At 37.1% G+C, this 20659-nt stretch overlaps 1 protein-coding gene across 6 annotated transcripts in view; it reads right to left on the bottom strand.

Moving 5' to 3' along the window:
- Positions 1-20659, bottom strand: part of CBLB (Cbl proto-oncogene B) — a 213759-nt gene that overhangs the window by 61420 nt on the left and 131680 nt on the right. For all 6 annotated transcript variants that reach the window (XM_053565169.1, XM_053565173.1, XM_053565172.1 and 3 more), the window contains exons 9-10: positions 20460-20591; positions 11590-11793 (exon numbers count right to left, since the gene is read on the bottom strand). In XM_053565169.1, coding sequence (XP_053421144.1) covers positions 11590-11793; positions 20460-20591 — 336 coding nt within the window. The remainder of the gene's footprint in view (positions 1-11589; positions 11794-20459; positions 20592-20659) is intronic.

The following is a 20659-nucleotide window of genomic DNA, read 5'->3' on the forward strand; positions in this document are numbered from 1 at the left end:
ACATTCTACATTTTGAATGTCTGTTTTTATTTTTATTTTTTGCTTTTGTCATAATTTTTGTCCTTACTGCTAACCGGACTTTAGCCTTGTAGTTAGGGAATTTAAATAAAAAACATAAAAAGGCAACATCCTCCTAGAAATAACTACACAAACACTGCAATCTGCACACAAAGTATTGCCCTTAAAATCAGTAATATTATAGAGCCTTTCTTCACACTTATTATTATTAGGAAAAACAGTTATTAGGTGACATACTACTTTTTAATTAGCAATGTATACTTTAATTGATTAAGCAAAATTAGTAGAACCTATAAAAAAGATAAAAGAAGAATAATTCTGGGCGGCGCCTGTGGCTCAACGGGTAGGGCGTCGGTCCCATATGCCGGAGGTGGCGGGTTCAAGCCCAGCCCCGGCAAAAAAAAAAAAAAAGAATAATTCTATTCACCTTTGGTCACACCTTGTTTTTGTCCTAATAGGGCCTTTCATTAAGATTTTTAATATTGCTTAAAGAAAATAGAATATTTAAGACCATAGGTATCAATCTAGGTCCTTCAGAAAAAAAACTAGTTCAGTCCATCAACATATTTATTTTGCTTACAAACTTTTTTCTGTGTTTATTTTATATATTTAACGATTAAATATTTTTCATTAATAGAACTGCTGAAATGTTAAGACTTCTCTTACACCTCTAGCAAAATGAAAGAAATGTCTGAATAATAATACTTTTTTTTTTTTCCTGATCTGATTGAACTCAGAGAGAAGGCTATAATCTTACCAATCACACCCTGAATTGTCTCTGAGGACTCACCCAAGATCCACTTATACTGGAAAGCTGAAAACTAGAGATCTTAGGCAATGATACCAACTCAGGCAAAATGTGAAACATATTCTAGTTAAAATAAAAAAAAAAAAAAATTTACCTAAGTAAGCAACCAACGCAATGTATTATCTTAGACTTACAGGTTCTATTTGCTTCTCTAAAGGTAGAGAATACCTTATTGGATACACTTAACTATAAAAGAAATAATATAAACATATTCTATGTGCTTAGTATGCTACAATTTACAAACTCCAGCTGTGGGAAATTACCATTGTAGCAGGAATATATGATTAACTCCGTCCTCCATGCTGGATGGAAGCACTACTCAATTAAAGAGAGCAGTATGCTTAAGACAGGCAGAAATAATTTCATAACATAGTGATCAACCCACTCAGAAAAGAAGAGAAAGATGAGATGAGTATTTGAAAGGTTAAAATAAATGGACCAATTCTTCAAGAAAATAATTGACAGTCACTCTTACAGTTGAGAAAATGTATTAAAAACAAATGAATCAGGCATCTTCAAACCTTTTTAAACAGGGGGCCAATTCACTGTCCCTCAGACTGTTGGAGGGCTGGACTATAGTTTAAAAAACAAAACTATGAACAAATTCCTATGCAAACTGCACATATCTTATTTTGAAGTAAAAAAACAAAACGGGAACAAATACAATCACACCGCCACATGTGGCCCGCGGGCCACAGTTTGAGGACCCCTGGAATAAAGGAATGAATGACTAAAGAAGGCAACAGAATGATTAAAAAAAAAAAACAGAGGAAGAAGGTAGAAGAGTCACTACGTCAAAGTGACTATGTGATACCTATTCATAATCTCTCCTTTAAGGCAAAACTGGATAAAACCAGTTTGTTTAACATGCCGTGTGTGTGTGTGTGTGTGTGTGTGTGTGTGATCTTTAGATCGGAGCAAAGATAAAAAGATCAATAACCTCATGCCATTGGCCTCACAGGAACATATGTGCATGTGTGTGCATTTGTTAGTTCATTTAATAAATGTTTACTGACTGCATTTAGGTGCCAGGCAACACAAAACTAAACAAGGCACTGTGCCTGCCCTTAAGAATTAATAGTCTAATGGAGAAGACAATCCTCTGAATCAAATATAACACATTTTTATATTTTATTTTTTTTGAGACAGAGTCTAACTATGTCACCCTCGGTAGAGTGCCATGACATCACAGTTCACAGCAATCTCAAACTCTTGGGCTTAACTGATTCTCTTGCCTCAGCTTCCCAAGTAGCTGGGACTACAGGCACCCACCACAACGCCGGCTATTTTGTTGTAGTTGTCATTGTTGTTTAGCTGGCCCAGGCTGGGTTTGAACGCACCAATCCTGGTGTACGTGGCCGGTGCCCTAAACACTGAGCCATGGGCACCGATATAACACATTTTTAACTCCTGAAATAGAAGTACACATAGTATTACAGGCACATAATGTTGTCATAGCAATGTTTTTCCCAACTGCTCAGAAAGAAGTGACGCTTGCTTCTACACAAAATTCCTACTTTATTGAAAGTTAAGTGGTACATTTATGAAATGCTATAAAATTCACAAACTGTTTAATCGACTAGAAGCAGATCAGTGAACACAAAGACGCTTAATTGAGATATGATTCTTCGACTTAAAAGTAAATATGTTTTTTAAATTTCCAAAATATCCAACTGCCATAGGAATGTACAATTACTGACTGTTTATTAAGTGACACCGTTGACTGCCAAATGCAGAAAGATGCCTGAGAGCATGAGTCTTCTCCTTGCACGATAAACAACAGAAGAGTATCAATGTAAAACCTCTCAGCCCCCTCCACAGGAAGCTCACCCGGGTGCCAGGGAACGTGAAACATGCATGGTCTTGGGAGTGGATAAAAAGATGGGGGAGAACCACTCGGCACATTCTGTTACTCACTTTATGTTAGCATAGTTTCCTTAGACTGCCAGGGCCACTACTCAAAAGAGGCTCAAACTTCAACCTATTTCAATGGAAAGCAGGCTGAGATTGCAACTTTTCCAGGCTCAAGGAGGGCAAATACGGTTTTCTTCTCCAAGCAGTAAGGTATACAAAATTCTTTAGAGCATTACATTTAAGGCTAAGTTCCACTCTATGACAAGGATCATTGAAAGAAGAAACCCATTTATTAAAGAAAACTGAAATGCCTTCCTGACAGCTAAAAAACACTTAAGGAAATCCAAATGGGAGCAGAGGAGGTCAAATTCTCCCTCTTTGCTGATGACATGATCTTATACTTAGAGAATCCCAAAGACTCAACCACAAGACTCCTAGAAGTCATCAAAAAATACATTAATGTTTCAGGATATAAAATCAATGTCTACAAGTCAGTAGCCTTTGTATATGCCAATAAGAGTCAAGATGAGAAGCTAATTAAGGACACAACTCCTTTCACCATACTTTCAAAGAAAATGAAATACCTAGGATAATACCTAACAAAGGAGGTGAAGGACCTCTATAAAAAAATTATGAAATCCTCAGAAAGGAAATAGCAGAAGATATTAACAGATGGAAGAACATACCATGCTCATGGATGGGAAGAATCAACATTGTTAAAATGTCCATACTTCCCAAAGCAATCTACCTATTCAACGCCATTCCTATTAAAATACCAACATCGTACTTTCAAGAATTGGAAAAAATGATTCTGCGTTTTGTATGGAACCAGAAAAACCCCACATAGCTAAGGCAGTTCTAACTAATAAAAATAAAGCTGAGGGCATCACCATACCAGATTTTAGGCTATACTACAAAGCCATAGTGGTCAACACAGCATGGTACTGGCACAAAAATGGAGACATAGACATTTGGAATTGAATAGAAAAACAGGAAATGAAACTAACATCTTACAACCACCTAATCTTTGACAAACCAAACAAGAACATACCTTGAGGGAAAGACTCCCTATTCAATAAATGGTGTTGGGAGAACTGGATATCCACATGTAAAAGACTGAAACTGGACCCACACCTTTCCCCACTCACAAAAATGGATTCAAGATGGATAAAGGACTTACATTTAAGGCATGAAACAATAAAAATCCTCAAAGAAAGCATAGGAAAAACACTGGAAGATATTGGCCTGGGGAAAGACTTCATGAAGAAGACTGCCGTGGCAATCGCAACAACAACAAAAATAAACAAATGGGACTTCATTAAACTGAAAAGCTTCTGTACAGCTAAGGAGACAACAACCAAAGCAAATAGACAACCTGCACAATGGGAAAGGATATTTGCATATTTTCAATCAGACAAAAGCCTGATAACTAGACTCTATAAAGAACTCAAATTAATCCACATGAAAAAAGCCAACAATCCCATATATTAATGGGCAAGAGACATAGAACCTTCTCTAAAGAAGACAAACGAATGGCTAACAAACATATGAAAAAATGTTCATCATCCCTATTTATTAGAGAAATGCAAATCAAAACCACCCTGAGATACCATCTAACCCCAGCAAGAATGGCCCACATCACAAAATCTCAAAACTGCAGATGCTGGAGTGGATGTTGAGAGAAGGGAACACTTTTACACTGCTGGTGGGACTGCAAACTAGTACAACCTTTCTGGAAGGAAGTATGGAGAAACCTCAAAGCACTCAAGCTAGACCTCCCATTTGATCCTACAGTCCCATTACTGGGCATCTACCCAGAAGGAAAAATATCCTTCTATCATAAGGACACTTGTACTAAACTGTTTATTGCAGCTCAATTTACAAGGGCCAAAATGTGGAAACAGCCTAAATGCCCACCAACCCAGGAATGGATTAACAAGCTGTGGTATATGTACACCATGGAATACTATTCAACCATTAAAAAAAAAAATGGAGACTTTACATCCTTCGTATTAACCTGGATGGATGTGGAAGACATTATTCTTAGTAAAGCATCACAAGAATGGAGAAGCATGAATCCTATGTACTCAATTTTGATATGAGGACAATTAATGACAATTAAGGTCACGGTGGGGGTGGGGGAAGGGGAGAGCCAAGAGAGAAAGGAGGAGGGAGAGGTGGGGAAAGGAAGAACAGAGAGAGGGAAGGGGGGGGCCTTGGTGTGTGCCACACCTTTTGGGGGCAAGGCACGATTGCAAGAGAGACTTTACCTAACAAATACAATCAGTGTAACCTGGCTTATTGTACCCTCAATGAATCCCCAACAATAAAAAAAAAAAAAAAAAAAAAGAAAAAACATTTCCATCTAGGTCAAGTGAACTTCTTGAGCTGTGTATGTATATCAGATTCTTTTCTGTCATTCCCTATTATCCATACATTTGATATACATTCTTTAAATGCCTAAGCTTAGACCTGGGGCTGTAAATTTTTTCTTAACGGGCCAGAGAGTAGGCTTGGTGCCTGTAGCTCAGCAGGTAGGGTACCAGCCACCATACGCCAAAGCCGGCAGGTTTGAACCCAGCCCAGGGCTGTCAAACAACAATGACAACAACAACCAAAAATTAACCAGGTGTTGTGGCGGATGCCTGTAGTCCCAGTTACTTGGGAGGTCGAGGCAAGAGAATCCCTTAAGCCCAAAAGTTTGAGGTTGCTGTGAGCTGTGACAACATAGCTCTCTACTGAGGGCAACATAGTGAGACTCTGTCTTGAAAAAAAAAAAAAAAAAAAAAAGCCAGAGAGTAAATATTTTTGATTTTGCAGGACAAGATACAAACTCAAGGAAATTGTGTAAATACTTATTTAATAATTTAAAAATATATCACATAAAAAGCAAGTCTTCTTTAGTTCGCAGAGAAAAAGGCCATAAATCAATAAAGGCAATATTAATAATTTATTGTATTCTTCTAAAAATTGAGGGAGGTGAGTATCATTCGTCTCCCTTTCTGGATAAGGAAATGAGGCTCAGATTAGTCATGTGAGTTGGCTGCATTAGTAGAAGGTTTAGAGTTAGGATTCTAAGTTGTGTCTTCTGCCTAATAGCTCAGCAATTTCCCAACTATCCATAGGAAGCTTTCTCACGTGCACAGTGATGAGATGATTTCTAGTAACACAGATTATTGAGTATATCCTAGAATACTTACCATACTATTATTAATTTTAATTAACATTGGTTAATATAATAGTTCCTATTTATGATTTCTATGGCCAGAGGCCACTGTAGGTTATTAAGTCCTTGATTCTATTTGATCATACGACACTGCACAGAGAAGCTAATGTTATTGTTCTGTTTTACAAAAGAGGACACTGAGCAAGAAAGAGGCTAAATATCTTCCCTAGGATCCCAGGACTCTGCTACAGCACAACTGGTGCTCTATTCCAGGTTTTCCTACAGTTAACACCGTAGTTGTTTTGAGATTCAAGTTAATTCTCTATTCCAAGTTGATAATATTTTTAAGGCTGACATAGAAAAAGTCTTCTTTTCTTCTATCTCTTTGGTCAAAGGGATCACATAATTCAAAACTAAAAAATAAATATAGTTGTGGCAATTAAAAGGTAAAATCAACTGCAGTTTTTCAGAGCTAAATTATGAAATTTATGAAAAAAAAGAAAGAGATGAAGAATAAAAATTATTCTAGACAAAACCAAAATTTGAGAATAGCTATTGGTGATGTTCACATCTCTTCATATGTAAAAATCTATATGGAAAAGATCATAAAGGAATGTCTGGTCAGCATGTAACACTGGAACAAAGAAAACGTAGTAGTTTCCCGAAAGGCAACGTCAGACACAGTCCTAAAGAAGGGACAACTCAAGGGGATGCCTCGTCTAGTTCTCAGCACCAAGTGTTTGCCTAATATAGAGACAGCAGCACACAGTAAATAAATGTGATGCCATTACCCCACCTAAAAAGCAAATAGGTTTCATTCTACCTGAAAAACCCTAATGAATCATAATGGAAGATCTTTAGGACTGTAGACAAAAGGATATGTAGGCTAAGGGTGAACTCAGTGGGGAGAAGTGCCAGGACTTATTAGCCATGACCACCTGAGTCAGGAGGAAGGGAGGCACCATAGTGGCAGACCCTCTCGCACTACTCAATCTCATTTCCCTAATTTTGAAACAAAAAAATTTCTGAGTGCAATTGGAATTTTACGTATCTTTCTAAACAGAGAATAGCCTGATATCCAGAAGTCCAGCCTTTGTGCCCACTATATTTCTGCTTTAATAGCTAATCATTGGCATTCCGGTTCATTGATTAGTTTTTTGCAAAGTTGGTTATATAAACTCCAACTGGGCAGTATAATCCATTCTCAGTGAACTGACAAGGTCAATTATCTGCGTCAACAATATTGATGAACAAACCCAAACTATGGCAAATTCACTAAAGTAAGTCTACGTGACTGGTTAGAAGCCAAATAGCAAGGCTGGACATAACTGTTAAGAAAATAATTGTGAGGAGGGTGGGGCAAAATGGTTGATTACAAACATCATTTGCCAGATCATCTCATAAATAAGGAAAAGTTCCATATGAAATAAAACATAGCTCAGGTGTAATTTAGAGAGAAAAAATGTCAGAATCTGCTGATTCCATAGGAAAAAGTTGCAGGGCAGAACAAGAAGGAGAAAGACATCAGCAGAGATTGCCCCCCAAGAAACTTGGACCCTACGGAAGGAGTAGGTGGGGGTTTGGTTTTTGTTCCCTTACACGTCGGGTAGTCAGCAGGCTCCTGAGCTACTAGAGAACTTCCGTACCCTCACAAGCTCAAGAGCTTCTTCTGCCAGCAGACTGAGAGCTTCTTAAAGATAAAGCCCAGGATGCCAGGCCCCATGGGGTCATGCCCAGGTACCACAGACCGAAGCTGAGAGGACAGGCGCCATACCGCAACTCCGTCCAGGGTGTCCTCTGTCCTCCCCAGAGAGCTTCAGCACTTCAGTTTTCATATGCATGGACCCCATGCAAACATTCCCCAATATCTGCCCAGAATATCACAGAAGCTCGTGGCTCTGGGGGTAACTGTGTGATCCTAGAACTTAGACATTTCAGGAGGGTTACCTTCTGGGGAGAAAGGACAAAGGGGACCAGACTGCCAGCTCACCTTGATTCAGGATCTTCTCCTCTCCCCTCCCATGCCCAGTGCTTCCGAGTAGAAGTTCCCACTGAGTTGCCAAGGGTGCCCCAAGAGATGACTGAGCCAAGACTCTCACCACAGCCTGCTTCACCTCTGCTGGCACATCCACTACACTGTGGCTTCCACAGAGACTGGGGCTCATAAGTTTACTCTGACAAGACCTTCAGGAGACCAAGGGGTGCTCAGACTCTGAGATCTCTGCCAGCCAGCCCTCCCCAGTGTTCCTCAGATGGCTGCTCAGCAAAGCAGCACGTACCTCAAAGCAGAGGGACAGTAAGCCTACTTGAATTCTCCTTGGACAACTCAGGACAAACACAGTCAGGAATTGAACTATAGGGAATGGGTGCCAGGTCTGCAGGCTAGATCCTAAGACCCCAGGAATCAATTGTTTTGCTTGGGGGCAGGAGGGTAGATTTTTGAACTAATCTTGGGAGGCAGGAGAGCCCATGAGGACAGAATGGAAAGAAGAGAGCAATGTGGGTCCAAGCCACACAGCACTTACGGAGCACCCCTCCCTCCACGGACCACCAGATCCTGGGCAGGGAAGTTTCCAGCCTGTGGTGTCACTACTGGTGAGGTCAGCTAGTCTGTGCTGCTTGTGGCCAGACACCAGCAGGAGATCTCTGGGGCAGGGGAGAAGATGGAAGAGGAAAACCCACCCCTGACAACCAGTCTGCAAATTACAGATGGCCCCTCCACCCTGAGCAGACTCTGTGGCTTGCTGGGACCCTTCAGCCCCTCCCTGGCAGCTTTCCCCAAGGAGACAGATAACGCTATATACGAGGGAAAGGAAGCCCTATTCAATAAATGGTACTGGGAAAATTGGATAGCCACATGCGGAAGAATGAAACAAGATCCCTGTCTTTCACCATACACAAAAATTAACTCAAGTCAGATTAAAAACTTAAATAGAAGGCATAAAACTATAAAAATTCTAGAAGAAAATATAGGAGGAACTCATTTTAGATATTACCCAAATGCAAACATGGCTACCAAAAAATTATAAAATGGAATTTAATTAAGAAGCTTCTGAACAGCAAAGGAAATAATCAACAGAATGAATAGACAATCCTACAGAATGGGAGAAAAATACATCCAATAAAGGACAGATATCTGTATCTGCAAATAACTCAAACAAGCAGGAAAAAAAAAATCCCATCAAAAAGTGGGCAAAAGTCCATTTGTTAATGTTTGTTCTTGTTGCAATTGCCATAGAAGTCTTCTTTATAAAATCCTTCCCCAGGCCGGTATCTTGTCGTGTTTTTCCCATGCTTTCCTTGAGGGTTTTTTTTTTTAATCATTTCATGCCTTAAATTTAGGTTTTTTATCCATCTTGAATCAATTTTTGTGAGTGGAGAAAGGTATGGGTCCAGTTTCAGTCTTTTACATGTGGATATCCAGTTCTCCCAGCATCATTTTTTGAATAAGGATTCTTTCCCCCAGTGTATGTTCTTGTTTGGTTTATCAAAGATTAGGTGACTACAATATGTTAGTTCAACTTCCTGGTTTTCTACTGGTTCCAGATGTCTATGTCTCTATTTTTGTGCCAATACCATGCTGTTTTGATCACTGTGGCCTTGTAGTACAGCCTGAAGTCTGGTAGGCTGATGCCTCTGGCTTTGTTTTTATTACTAATAACTGCCTTATCTATACAGGGTTTTTTTCTGGTTCCATACAAAACAAGGAATTATTTCTTCCAAGTCTTGAAGGTACAGAGTGGGTAAGGGGGTCACAGTGTGTGACACACCTTTTGGGGGCGGGGCACAATTATAAAAGGGACTTTATCTAAAAAATGCAATCAATGTAACCTGGTTTAAAAAACTAAAAAGAAAAAAGGGAAAAAAAATCTATTAGGACTTAATTTATGGCCTAACATAGGGTCTATCTTGGAAAATGCCCCAGGGGCACTGGGAAGAATGTGTTTGCTGTTGTTGTTTGGGAAAGTGATCTGTATATGTCTGTCAGATCTAGTGGGTTTATTGTATTATTTAACTCCTTTTTTTTTCTCACTGATCTATCCATTATTGAAAGTAAGATATTAAACTCTCAAAAATTATTATATAAATGTATTTCTCTGTTCAATTATATAATGTTTGGCTTAATATATTTTGATGAAAAATAAGAAAGCAAGCCAGACCTTATGGATATTTCCTCTAGAACACCTGATCAAATGACTGTACTTTGATTAAAATATTAGTTTTGTTTTTCATCAAAAAAATGGGCAAAAGATTAAACAGAAGTTTTTCTAGAGAAGATAGACAAATGGCCAAGACATATGTGGAAAAAATACTTAGCATCACTAATTACCATGGAAATGAGGATTAAAACTATAATGAGATATCACCTATGCCAGAATGGCCACTATTAAAGAGTCAAATAACAATAAATGTGGTCAATCTAGACTGTAGCACAATACACAACTGCAAAGATGTGGAATCAATCTAAGTGCCCTTCAACATGCATGAAGAGATAAAAAAAATTCGGGTATGTACCATAGAGTACTACTCAACCGTAAAAGGGAATGAAATAATGTCATTTACAGCAACATGGAACTAGAGGTCATGACCCTAAGCAAAGTAGCTCATGAATGGAAAACCAAACAACTGATATTTTCACTAATAAGCGGGAGCCAACTGGTGGGTATACATGGGCACAAAGCAAAATAAAGGACAAGAGAACCCAAGATGCAGAGAGGACGGGAATGCGGGCAGCGGGTAGAATGTACCTATGGGTTTCAATGAACACTGTTCAGGTGATGGACACACCAAAAGCCCTGCCTTGAGCATTATACAAGGCATGTTTGTAACAAAAACACTTATACTCCCTTAATTAATATTTTGAAATTTAAAAAAAATTACAAAAGAATTCTATCAGATACTTCTAGACTTTCAGCAGAGTGTTTTTTCATCAAGTTCAGTTTCGCCATTTCCAAATAATTCCCTTTATAAAATTTTTCTCCACAAATTTGCTACTGCCCATCTTACATGATGTTTAATTCAGTCCCAACACACTCAACACATCTCTTTATGAATTTTAAAGCCAGTGAGAATACCGTGATGGAGTCTAGTCTTCTCTCAGACCATGATTTTACCAGCCTGTCAAATCACACTCATGACCCGCATGATGACATTTTGGTGATAGGCACTTATATGCCAGCATTGCTAGAAGACTACCACGGAGCTGAAAATTTCCTATTGCCCAGTGAAGTCACAGCCATTGTAAAGTCGTAGCGCAAAGCAATACTCACATGTGTGATGCTGGAGCAAACAAACTTCCTACACTGCCAGTCGCATCAAAGTACAGCACATACAATTATGCATAGTAATTATGCATAGTATACACATGGATGCAAATAACTATGTCACTGGCTTAGGTATTTACCACACATAAATAGTAGTTTATAAGTATATATATACACTATACTTTTTATTGTTATTTTAGAGAGTACTCCCTCTACTTATTAATAAAAAAGTTAACAAATCCTTCAGAAAGAATTCTAGCAGAAGAAATTGCTATCACAGGAGATGACAGCTTCATGTATGTTATTGCTCTAAAGACCTTCTGAGATGAGACCTGCAGGTGGAAGACAGTGACACTGATGACCTTGACCCTGTGCAGGCCTAGGCGAACGTGTGTCTTTTTTTTTCCAAAACAAATACTCTATTTGTGACAGCATCATTTATTTTTTGCGTCTTCATAAAGCCCCAACTAAACCTTTACCTTTCGAACATTGGCCAACCGGTTCATCATCAAGGACTCCTCGCGGTCGTCGTCGTCGTCCAAGTCCAGCATGGGCATGCCGAAGGGGTCGATGATGCTGCAGCACCGGGAGCCTTCGTCTCGGGGGTCGAAGGGGTCCACAATTATGGGCTCCGTTCCTTTTATTTCACAACGACAGAAGGGGCAGCCCTGGCCGTCAGACTCCTAAGGAAACACAGAAAATGCACCGATTGGTTTTTATTCTAAACAAACAGTTCTGAGAGGTGCTAATGTTCTACAACTATAAAAACAGATGCAAAAAAAAGAGGTTCTGTGGTAGGAGGGAGGTGAAGATTTGTCTTGAAGAGATATTGAGAGTTGAACAGAAAGCCAAGAAAATATATAAATGTGCAATATTTCAAATTTGCCAAGAAGAAAAATTTCTTTCAAAAAGTCACTTTTTCTCTTGCCAAGGAAAAGGAACCTCTTTATTTTCCTGAATGTTCACTTGTGCTTCTAATTTATCAAGGCTTTAGAGTAATGCAGAAAGCTGGAAACTGAATCACATTTTTCTTTAGAAAAAGACAGCAGTGCTAATTAAACATTTTATAAAAAGCATGTTTTGGTAAAAATTCATAATAAATAAAGCAGTAGTATCAATGAGAACAATCCATTTCAAAATCCATTTTGGTAAAGTTCCTGTGCATATAACTATGGGTAATTATTCTCATTTTAATTGCCTCCAAATTTAAAAATCCCAATTCATAAGCAATTAGTAAGAAAAAAGTAAAATCTGTACATTTATATTCAGAAACCATCATCTGTCTTGAAAGCTGATCATCCTGACACAGCTCATCTGGACTATAGTACTCTCTGAGATATTAAGTTTTCCAAACCAGATACTGCAAAAAGATTGGCACAAACACTTTTGGGATGGAAATGCATTTACTGGTACCTATTGGAGGTTTTTTTTCTAATTCTTTCCATTTCATTTCTCAGAACTAATTACACTAAAAATTCACCATTGGTAGGGAAAGAGCACAAGACTGTTTTCTCACCCTGCAGACAACACTGTCTTCTAGAGAGACGGTACATGATAGCCGTTACCCTATTTTTGTTTTTACACCATCTCTGCCTCAGTAGCAAATAATTTTAAAATGTCAAAACTATAACACTATTTTAAAGGAAGAAATGGGATGAATTGGTACCATTTTAGAAATTGAGACAAAGGATGTAGAAAATTAAAAAAAAAAATGTTCAGTACTTAACTCAGGACTGAACTAATGGGAAGTCAGAGATCTATATGCCTCAGAGTGGTACGAGGATCAGTGGAGGTGCAATTCACTTTCTCACTGGACAACCACGGAACAGACTCTGCGGCAGACTCTGTAACATTCTTTGTAAGCTTCACTCAGATAAACAAATGGAGTATCTCCTTTGCCAAACAAATTGTCCATGAAAGGAAAACACTCTTTTGGCTTGCTTAGGAAAAAGAAATAACAACATTCCCTTATTCATCTCCTTTTATATAATTTGGAAAAGAACCTTGGAATGGTAAAATAGTTGAAGTCAGGTGGTGTAAAGAAATACAGACATGCCAATACAGAATTCTCTGATGTTGACTACCTCAGTGGTTAGGGCTGGTGGGCTTAAAAACACCCTAACTGTCATTTGTCCCATTGTTTCACAGATGATATAGTTACGATTTGTTTTTATTTTCAGTAACAGCCTCATATTATTATTTTATAACACAGGAGTAAGTATTTTTTTAAAGAGTAAATCTTCCTACCTTTTTACAACAAGAACATTAAATTTAAAAGCATGTTCAACATATGTTCATCCAGGAAAAATCCACTTACTGTAAAAGTCAAAAGGGATCCCTTTTGTGTGTCGGAAGTAGAATTTTCTTACAGATCTACATAATACAATTTCCCAAAGGTAGTTATTTATGTGAGAGCAAGCTGTGAAAGAAAGCTGTGTTTTCTGTCTTTAATGCGTAAGAATGAAGCTGTGCTCTCAGCTCTAAGTGGACACTTTGTTCACTCGTGCATTTAAAAAAAAAACACAGAAAATTTCAAATATATATTAAACTAGAGGAAAAGGTATAATGAATTTCTACGCATCTATTATCGAGCTCCAACAATTATCAATTCACACACAATCCACTTTCATCTATACCTTCACTTATTCTCTCTACCCTTGGAATATAATGAAGCACACGTCCTACCCATTACATAAATTCATCTCTAAATATTTTAGTATGTATAAATAAAAATAGAAAACCTTTTCAAGATATAACTACAATATAATTAAGAAAGTTGTATTATTTTTGACTGTAGCGGCTACAATGTGTAAGTCAGCCTATTGCGCAACAGAGGTTTCTCCTGGAAACTTCATAGTCAGTTTACATGTTGCTTTGGGTAAGAATGACTTCCAGGTCACGTGATCCACTTCCTTACACAAGGTGCCTAAAAAGACTGGGATCAGAAAGGGGAGGAGGTGAAAAGCACCAGTAACGTCCTGACAGTATAAGAAAAAGACTTGGAACGTCCAAACTTGGAGCATTTAGATTTTTCTCTATACCTCCCCACCTGAAAACTTTGTTACACAAATTACTGATATGTGTTAGAGTAGCTATTATGAGAAGATATCATAAAAAGATATTTTCTGTTCAGCTTTATCTGTTGTTGAGTGTTTACATTACTTGCCAGATCAACACAACAGCTGCAATGAACATTCATTTTGATTTGCAAACAGATCACACTGAATATGCCTCTTTAAAGACACTTATTTTAATGACTTCATCTATCACTCCTTATTTATAAAGGATGGCTGCCATATGCAAATTCAGTTTAACCATAAAGTCTCAAATGAAACTTCCGTTACTCTACCAGTTTATGTCAGATAGTTGATTGAATAAACATGAGCAATGACTTCAACAGACATAAAACTCATTAGGATTGTGCCTCAGTAATTATAATAACGTTTCTCAATGTTACTTAGTGCAAGATCAAAGAATACGTGTATGCATTGACGAAGAACAAAGACCAATAAATAACACAGGTCCAACATTTTTTACTTTCTGTGAATGTTAAGAGGAAGTACTCAGGGCCCCGTCTCTTCTAATTGACTCAGTAGGTTTCACTTTCTCTAATAAGAAGTATTTTCAAACCAAAAGATACAGAAGTTATCAGTGAATACTACACAACTGAAACTCAACTATGTAAAACACTCATGATACAGTAAAATAATTCAGACTCATATGTCAACCATAATACAAGCTATATGATATTACATGTATAAAAATTTAGGTAAACTTGGAATAAATTAATATTCACAAAAAAATTAGCCTTCATAGGGGCGGCGTCTGTGGCTCAAAGGGGTAGGGTGCCAGCCCCATATGCCAGAAGGGGCAGGTTCAAACCCAGCTCCGGACAAAAAATTTGCCTTCATAAATCAAGTACCCTATTCTCCACAAAAAATCCAATGTAAATATAAATAAATATAGTACTACCTCATCACCACCACCACCACCAGGATTTATCACCTTCTATATGCTGTTTAAATATTGGTAAGATGAACATACTTTATCTTAAATACTTTCTTTTCAATATTTTTAAGATAAGCATGACAAATAAATAAATGACTGTTTTCATGAAGATTAATTATTAGAGACATGGTGTCTTAAGGTCAATCATTTTCTTCCCACATATATAACGTACATTGAGAGCCCTAGGGAATACTGTAGGACCGCGTAAGTCTTATCTGGAATGCATTTTATATTTTTACTGTATGTATATGTGTGTATACATTTTTATTTGTCAGTAACTTTTTTTTTTGTAAAGATAGAGTCTCACTTTGTTGCCTTCGGTAGAGTGCTGTAGCATCACAGCTCACAGCAATCTCAAATTCTTGGGCTTAGGCAATTCTCTTGCCTCAGCCTCCTGAGTACATGGGACTGCAGGTGCCTGCCACAGCATCAGGCTATTTTTTTTGTTGCAGTTTGGCCAGGGCCGGGTTTGTACCCGTCACCTTCCCTATACGGGGCTAGCACCCTACCCACTGAGCGACAGGCACCGCCGCCCTGTCAGTAACTTTTAATTTACATTGTTTTGCTGCATTTCATGTATCTTTGAAGTTATCGTGTACCTTTTTTAACATGTTAATAGCCATGTTAAAAATTGGAACAATTACACATGAACATATACTAAGAAGAGGGCTGAGTCCACACTCAGCACGTGCAGAGCACAGTGTCCCCCACGGAATCTCAGTATGTTGTAGTTGAAGGAGGATCGTTTACAGTGATTTTTGATGAAATGCCCCAGAGTGGGAGATACCTTTAATTCTGGTGTTCTTTTATGAGGGACAAGGGAGGAAGACACTGGTTGTATTGAGTCTTCTAGTTTTGATGTGGGAGGCCCACAAAACCATGTTCAGTGAATCAGAAAAGGAGCATAGACATTCTGAATTAGAATGTCTAGATCAGACTTCCACGCCCACCAATTACAGCTGTATGGCACTGGATGAGTCACTGCATATTATTTGTAGGGAATAATAAAATAAGGCACATTTACAGGGACAAAGTTGTCTATCAGACCGGGTGAGATAATACAAAGCTGTCGTTTTCTATATTATTAACAACAATATTAACTAAAATCCTAGGCGCTGTTGTAAGCACTAATATTAACTCATTAAATCCTAGGAGGTTCCCATTTTACTAATAAGAAAACTGAAGGTCTACGTGTATATGTTGACGAAAGTCACACAGCTTAACAGTACTAAACAGCAAATTGCAACAAGCTGGTCTGTTTCAACAGTCTAATCATTTCAAACTACAGTACAGTAGCAGGATTCAATCTTTTAATTCACAGCCTGGGACCAAATTAAGTTTTAACATTGGTTTTTGCTAGTAATTCAAAAATGAAAAGAAAACTTAAAACTATGTCATTCTAATCGCAAGTTTCAAAATTAAAGAACTATTATAATCAGTGACTATTCTGCTTGCTCTAATTGAAAAGTTTCAGCTCTTAGATACAAAACCTATCTAAGTAATTACAGTATTCCTGGGCATATATTTTTACATAGTAAGAGCTTTTTTTCTTTTAAACATTTGTTCCTTAAATTCAATTTAAAATTTTAATACATGAACTTTGAGTTTACTTATTTAATGGGGTCAACTTTAAAATACCTATAAAAAGGTTCATTTATGTCAGTGTCAACTGAAAATTGTTGTAAGGCCTTAGCATCTGTTATTGTCCAGGCACATCACACCACAACAAGTATCTTTCCAATTTAGCCACTGAACTCAGAGAAGTGCACTTGCCCTACAAGACTTGACTTTCTCTTATCTGTCACCTTCTTTTCACAGCTAGTGCATCACTCTAATTTATGACATCGTCTCAACATTTATGAACAATTCTAGCAACTTCTGCATTACTTTCAACATGAACGGTAAGTTCCAACATTTTATCGTTTTACATATAAAAAGAGACAACATACAATTAAAGGCAGAAGTACCAATTTAAATCATTCTTAAAAGCAAAAATTATTTTTTATTTGTAGTATTAAAGTTATTATAACTCACTGAAGCTAGAAATCTGACTGCTGGTTACCTCTGAAGGAAGATACGATAAAGGTCAATAGAGAATTGTTTCTCATTGCCTCAAATGACGTCAGCTGAGCCCCTCTCTCACCTCTCCTAGACAACTCCACAGTTTCTCCCAACAATGCCCTCTCCATAGAGACATCTCTAAATCTGTGTGTCCAACTGATGAAGACATCCATTTTTATTTTGGAAGGAAGATTTCAAAAATATAGTTTAGAGTTTGTGCCATTCAAGCCCAAGAAGCCATTTTCTAGATGGTTGGAAAGACACCGAATGAAAACAATTCCTTTACACCTCATTTGGTAACACTGCAGCATCACTGCTATATAATAACGCTACTGCAAAAAAGAAAGATGTGGAGAAGTTCAGGGTCGAGAAAATAAATATTTTGTTACTTTCCCATGAACGTGTGGAAGCAAAAGACAATTCTCCAAGTTTTACTGCCAAGGGTAGAAATGAAATGCTACACTCAGAGTAATACTGCTTCAAATAATGCTTCTAGAAAGGTGATTATTTAACTTCTTTGGCACCCGTGGCAAACTTTGTTCGCTTATTTAATTTATTAAATAACACAGATGTTTCAGAAGGAGAAAAAAGCATTTGACACCTCTTTGGAGGCATGACTAATGGGCCATGATGACAGCAATTAAAGAGTAACCACTTGCAGTCTTTAACAACTAACTGACACTGCTACTCTGCATTTAAGTTTTCTGTTAATTACATAAAACTTAAGTCTCTAATGAATTTCAATTAAACCAAAGGAGATCATCAGGAAGAAAAAGTTGGTGAAGAATGACTTGCTAAAAATGCTGAACATGTTATGATTTATGGCCAGGGTTTAATACTTGCTACCGGATTCTGACTGATTTATCATTGCTTCTTGGCAGACATGCAGCTTTCAAAATCACTTTAAAATCAGCATATCCAACCAAAGAAGTAGAAAGTAACAAAAAACGTCTAGCATACATAATTAAATCTGAAGGATAACAGGACACTCATTTCAAGTAACTATTAATATCATGTGCCGCAATAAAACTTTCAGGTTTAATTTTAACTTCTTTAGACTAGGAATTGTGTCTTAGTATTCATCTCAAGCCTAGAGATTAGTATAGAATCTGGGACACAGGAGCTGCCCAAGCAACATTTTCTAAATAAATGAATATATGAATGGATTTAAGATCCTGGAGAATGATAGTTGAAATAATGCAGGTTTGCTTCTGCATAGAACCAGTAAGGGGAAGTAAAATAATAAATTATCTTTGTGACAATTAAACTTGAAAACTTAATTATACAAAACAAAAAGAATTCCGTAAGTCAGAAAATATGGATAATAGTTCTATATCATTTTTGAATGAAGAAAAAGTTCAGTGAAGTGATAACTCTCAGAATTTATACTATCACATCCATAAGCTTAGATACAGACATTTGACAATATATTATAGAACTATGAAAAGTTTCTAATTCTGGTCTTTTCATTCACATATTTACTATCAATTAGGGTAAGTCCAATGAGAACCTAAGTGAGGTTACAGGTATGAGGCTGTTATTAATTAAATATCTAATGGTTTCTAAGTGAGTTTTAATTGGATGAACTTTGTAAGACGTTTATTTTTATTATATACCAGGGGCATTTTGCAATAACATGTTTGAAGGATAACCAAACACTGTTGCTTATACTATAATATGAAAGCTGCAAAATACACCTGCTAGAGGGCAGGAAGAGTCACCATGTACAACCTATACAAAAATGCTGAAATAAGTTTAAACTGTTTTCTTCAAATTCTAAATTAAGTCTCTGACTCAAAAGTACATATTCTTTTCCTATGTAACACTGTCAAGAAAAGCAATTCCTTTAGTAACCAAAAATTGTTTTATTAAACTTCAGTTCTCGATTTACTACAGTTTTTAGCTTAGATTATTTAACATAGCAAAATTCTGAAAGTTTTCAGAACTATTATTTTTAACTTAAATAACAATCAAGTGCCTATACATTGAGAATGATTTCTTGTAACTCCTCATACTATGCAAATCATGAATGGATGAAAAGAAATAAGAGCAACAATAGCAAGAAAAACCTAAAGTAATAGACATAAGCCAAATTTGTGCTGAAGGAGAGAAGTGTTAAGTCTTGTGAAAAACTTTTTCTGAGGTAGCAAAGATGTCCCGATATTCAGAAAGGACTCTGAAAATATAAGCCAATTGTAATTCAGGTCCTAGTTCTTTCCCTTTTATCCATTTAGTTTTTTTTTCAATCTACATAAAGGAAAAAGTAGGTCCTTTTTATAAGACTACAGAATGTAACAATTTCACATTTTATCAAGTAATGAGCTCACCAGGTGTCCATGCCCTCTCTCCTCCTTTTTTCCTCAACCTCTAGGCCCATCCTTCCTCAGGTCAGAGTGGTGTAGGGTTGGACAGCAAAGACCAAGAACTGAGAGGGCTCAGGAATATGGCAGTGGTGTCAACTGGATTCTCAACCAACAGATTTCCATTTCTAGTTTCAATATGACTACGTTGAACAGCACTTGCAAAATGGCTAGATCAAAATATTCCACGAATTTTCCAAATATCCAAACTGGAACTCTGTCCAAAGATCCAGTTTAAAATCCCTCATCTTTATTACAGATAAAGAAATATAAGAAAGTCCTTGTGGAGACTAGTTATTTTATAAGCCTTATTATAAAACATCAAATCAATTTATATTTATTGAATGCCTACCTCCATATGGGAAGGCAGTTGGCCTGAGATTCTGCTTCCAGTATAAAGTGGAAATTTTAACGCCTGTTTCTCTGGGAATTGTAAGTATTTGAGAGACATTTCCTGTTTGATTCTCCAATTTTAGCCCTTCAGCGCAACCACGGATATGTGTTAAGATGAAAAGAAGTTTGGTTGAAATCATCGACTTAAGATTTATCTAGTTAAATGTACTCGGCTTCAGAATCTGACTTTGTGTTATGAACAGAATGTGACAGGTACAAATGTGTTTAGTTGGTACTATCTATAAATGAGCATCCTGAAATTCACAATATTGTAGTAGAACTACTTATAACCTATAAGAAAAAATTAAGTTATACACGCAAAAGAAACAAAATGTAAAACATAATAAAAAAATCGAATCATAAAGAAATTTAAAATGTAAGGTTTTTGAAACCATTTCAAATAAAGCATTTTATCATATTACTTCCTGAATAACCAAGACCAAAACACCCAAAAGAGATATTTTGTAGTGTACAGAAGTAAGACAACCATATTGCCAAGTAAACCAAGTATATAACCAAGTGTATACCTGCCACGCCGTCAGGCACGAGGTGCACATTAAATGCCCACAAGGCTCAATCTTGACATCTTTGTCATTTTCTGCACAAATTTTACAAAGTTGAAAAGTGGAGCCCATTTCACAATATAATTCATACTGTTCCTAGAATTGGGGGGGGAAAAGATGCAATGTTAATGTATTTCAAGCATAAGCTGTTAATGCTGACTTTT

Source organism: Nycticebus coucang, chromosome 16 (assembly GCF_027406575.1).
Source record: "Nycticebus coucang isolate mNycCou1 chromosome 16, mNycCou1.pri, whole genome shotgun sequence".
Classification (NCBI taxonomy): Eukaryota; Metazoa; Chordata; class Mammalia; order Primates; family Lorisidae; genus Nycticebus; species Nycticebus coucang.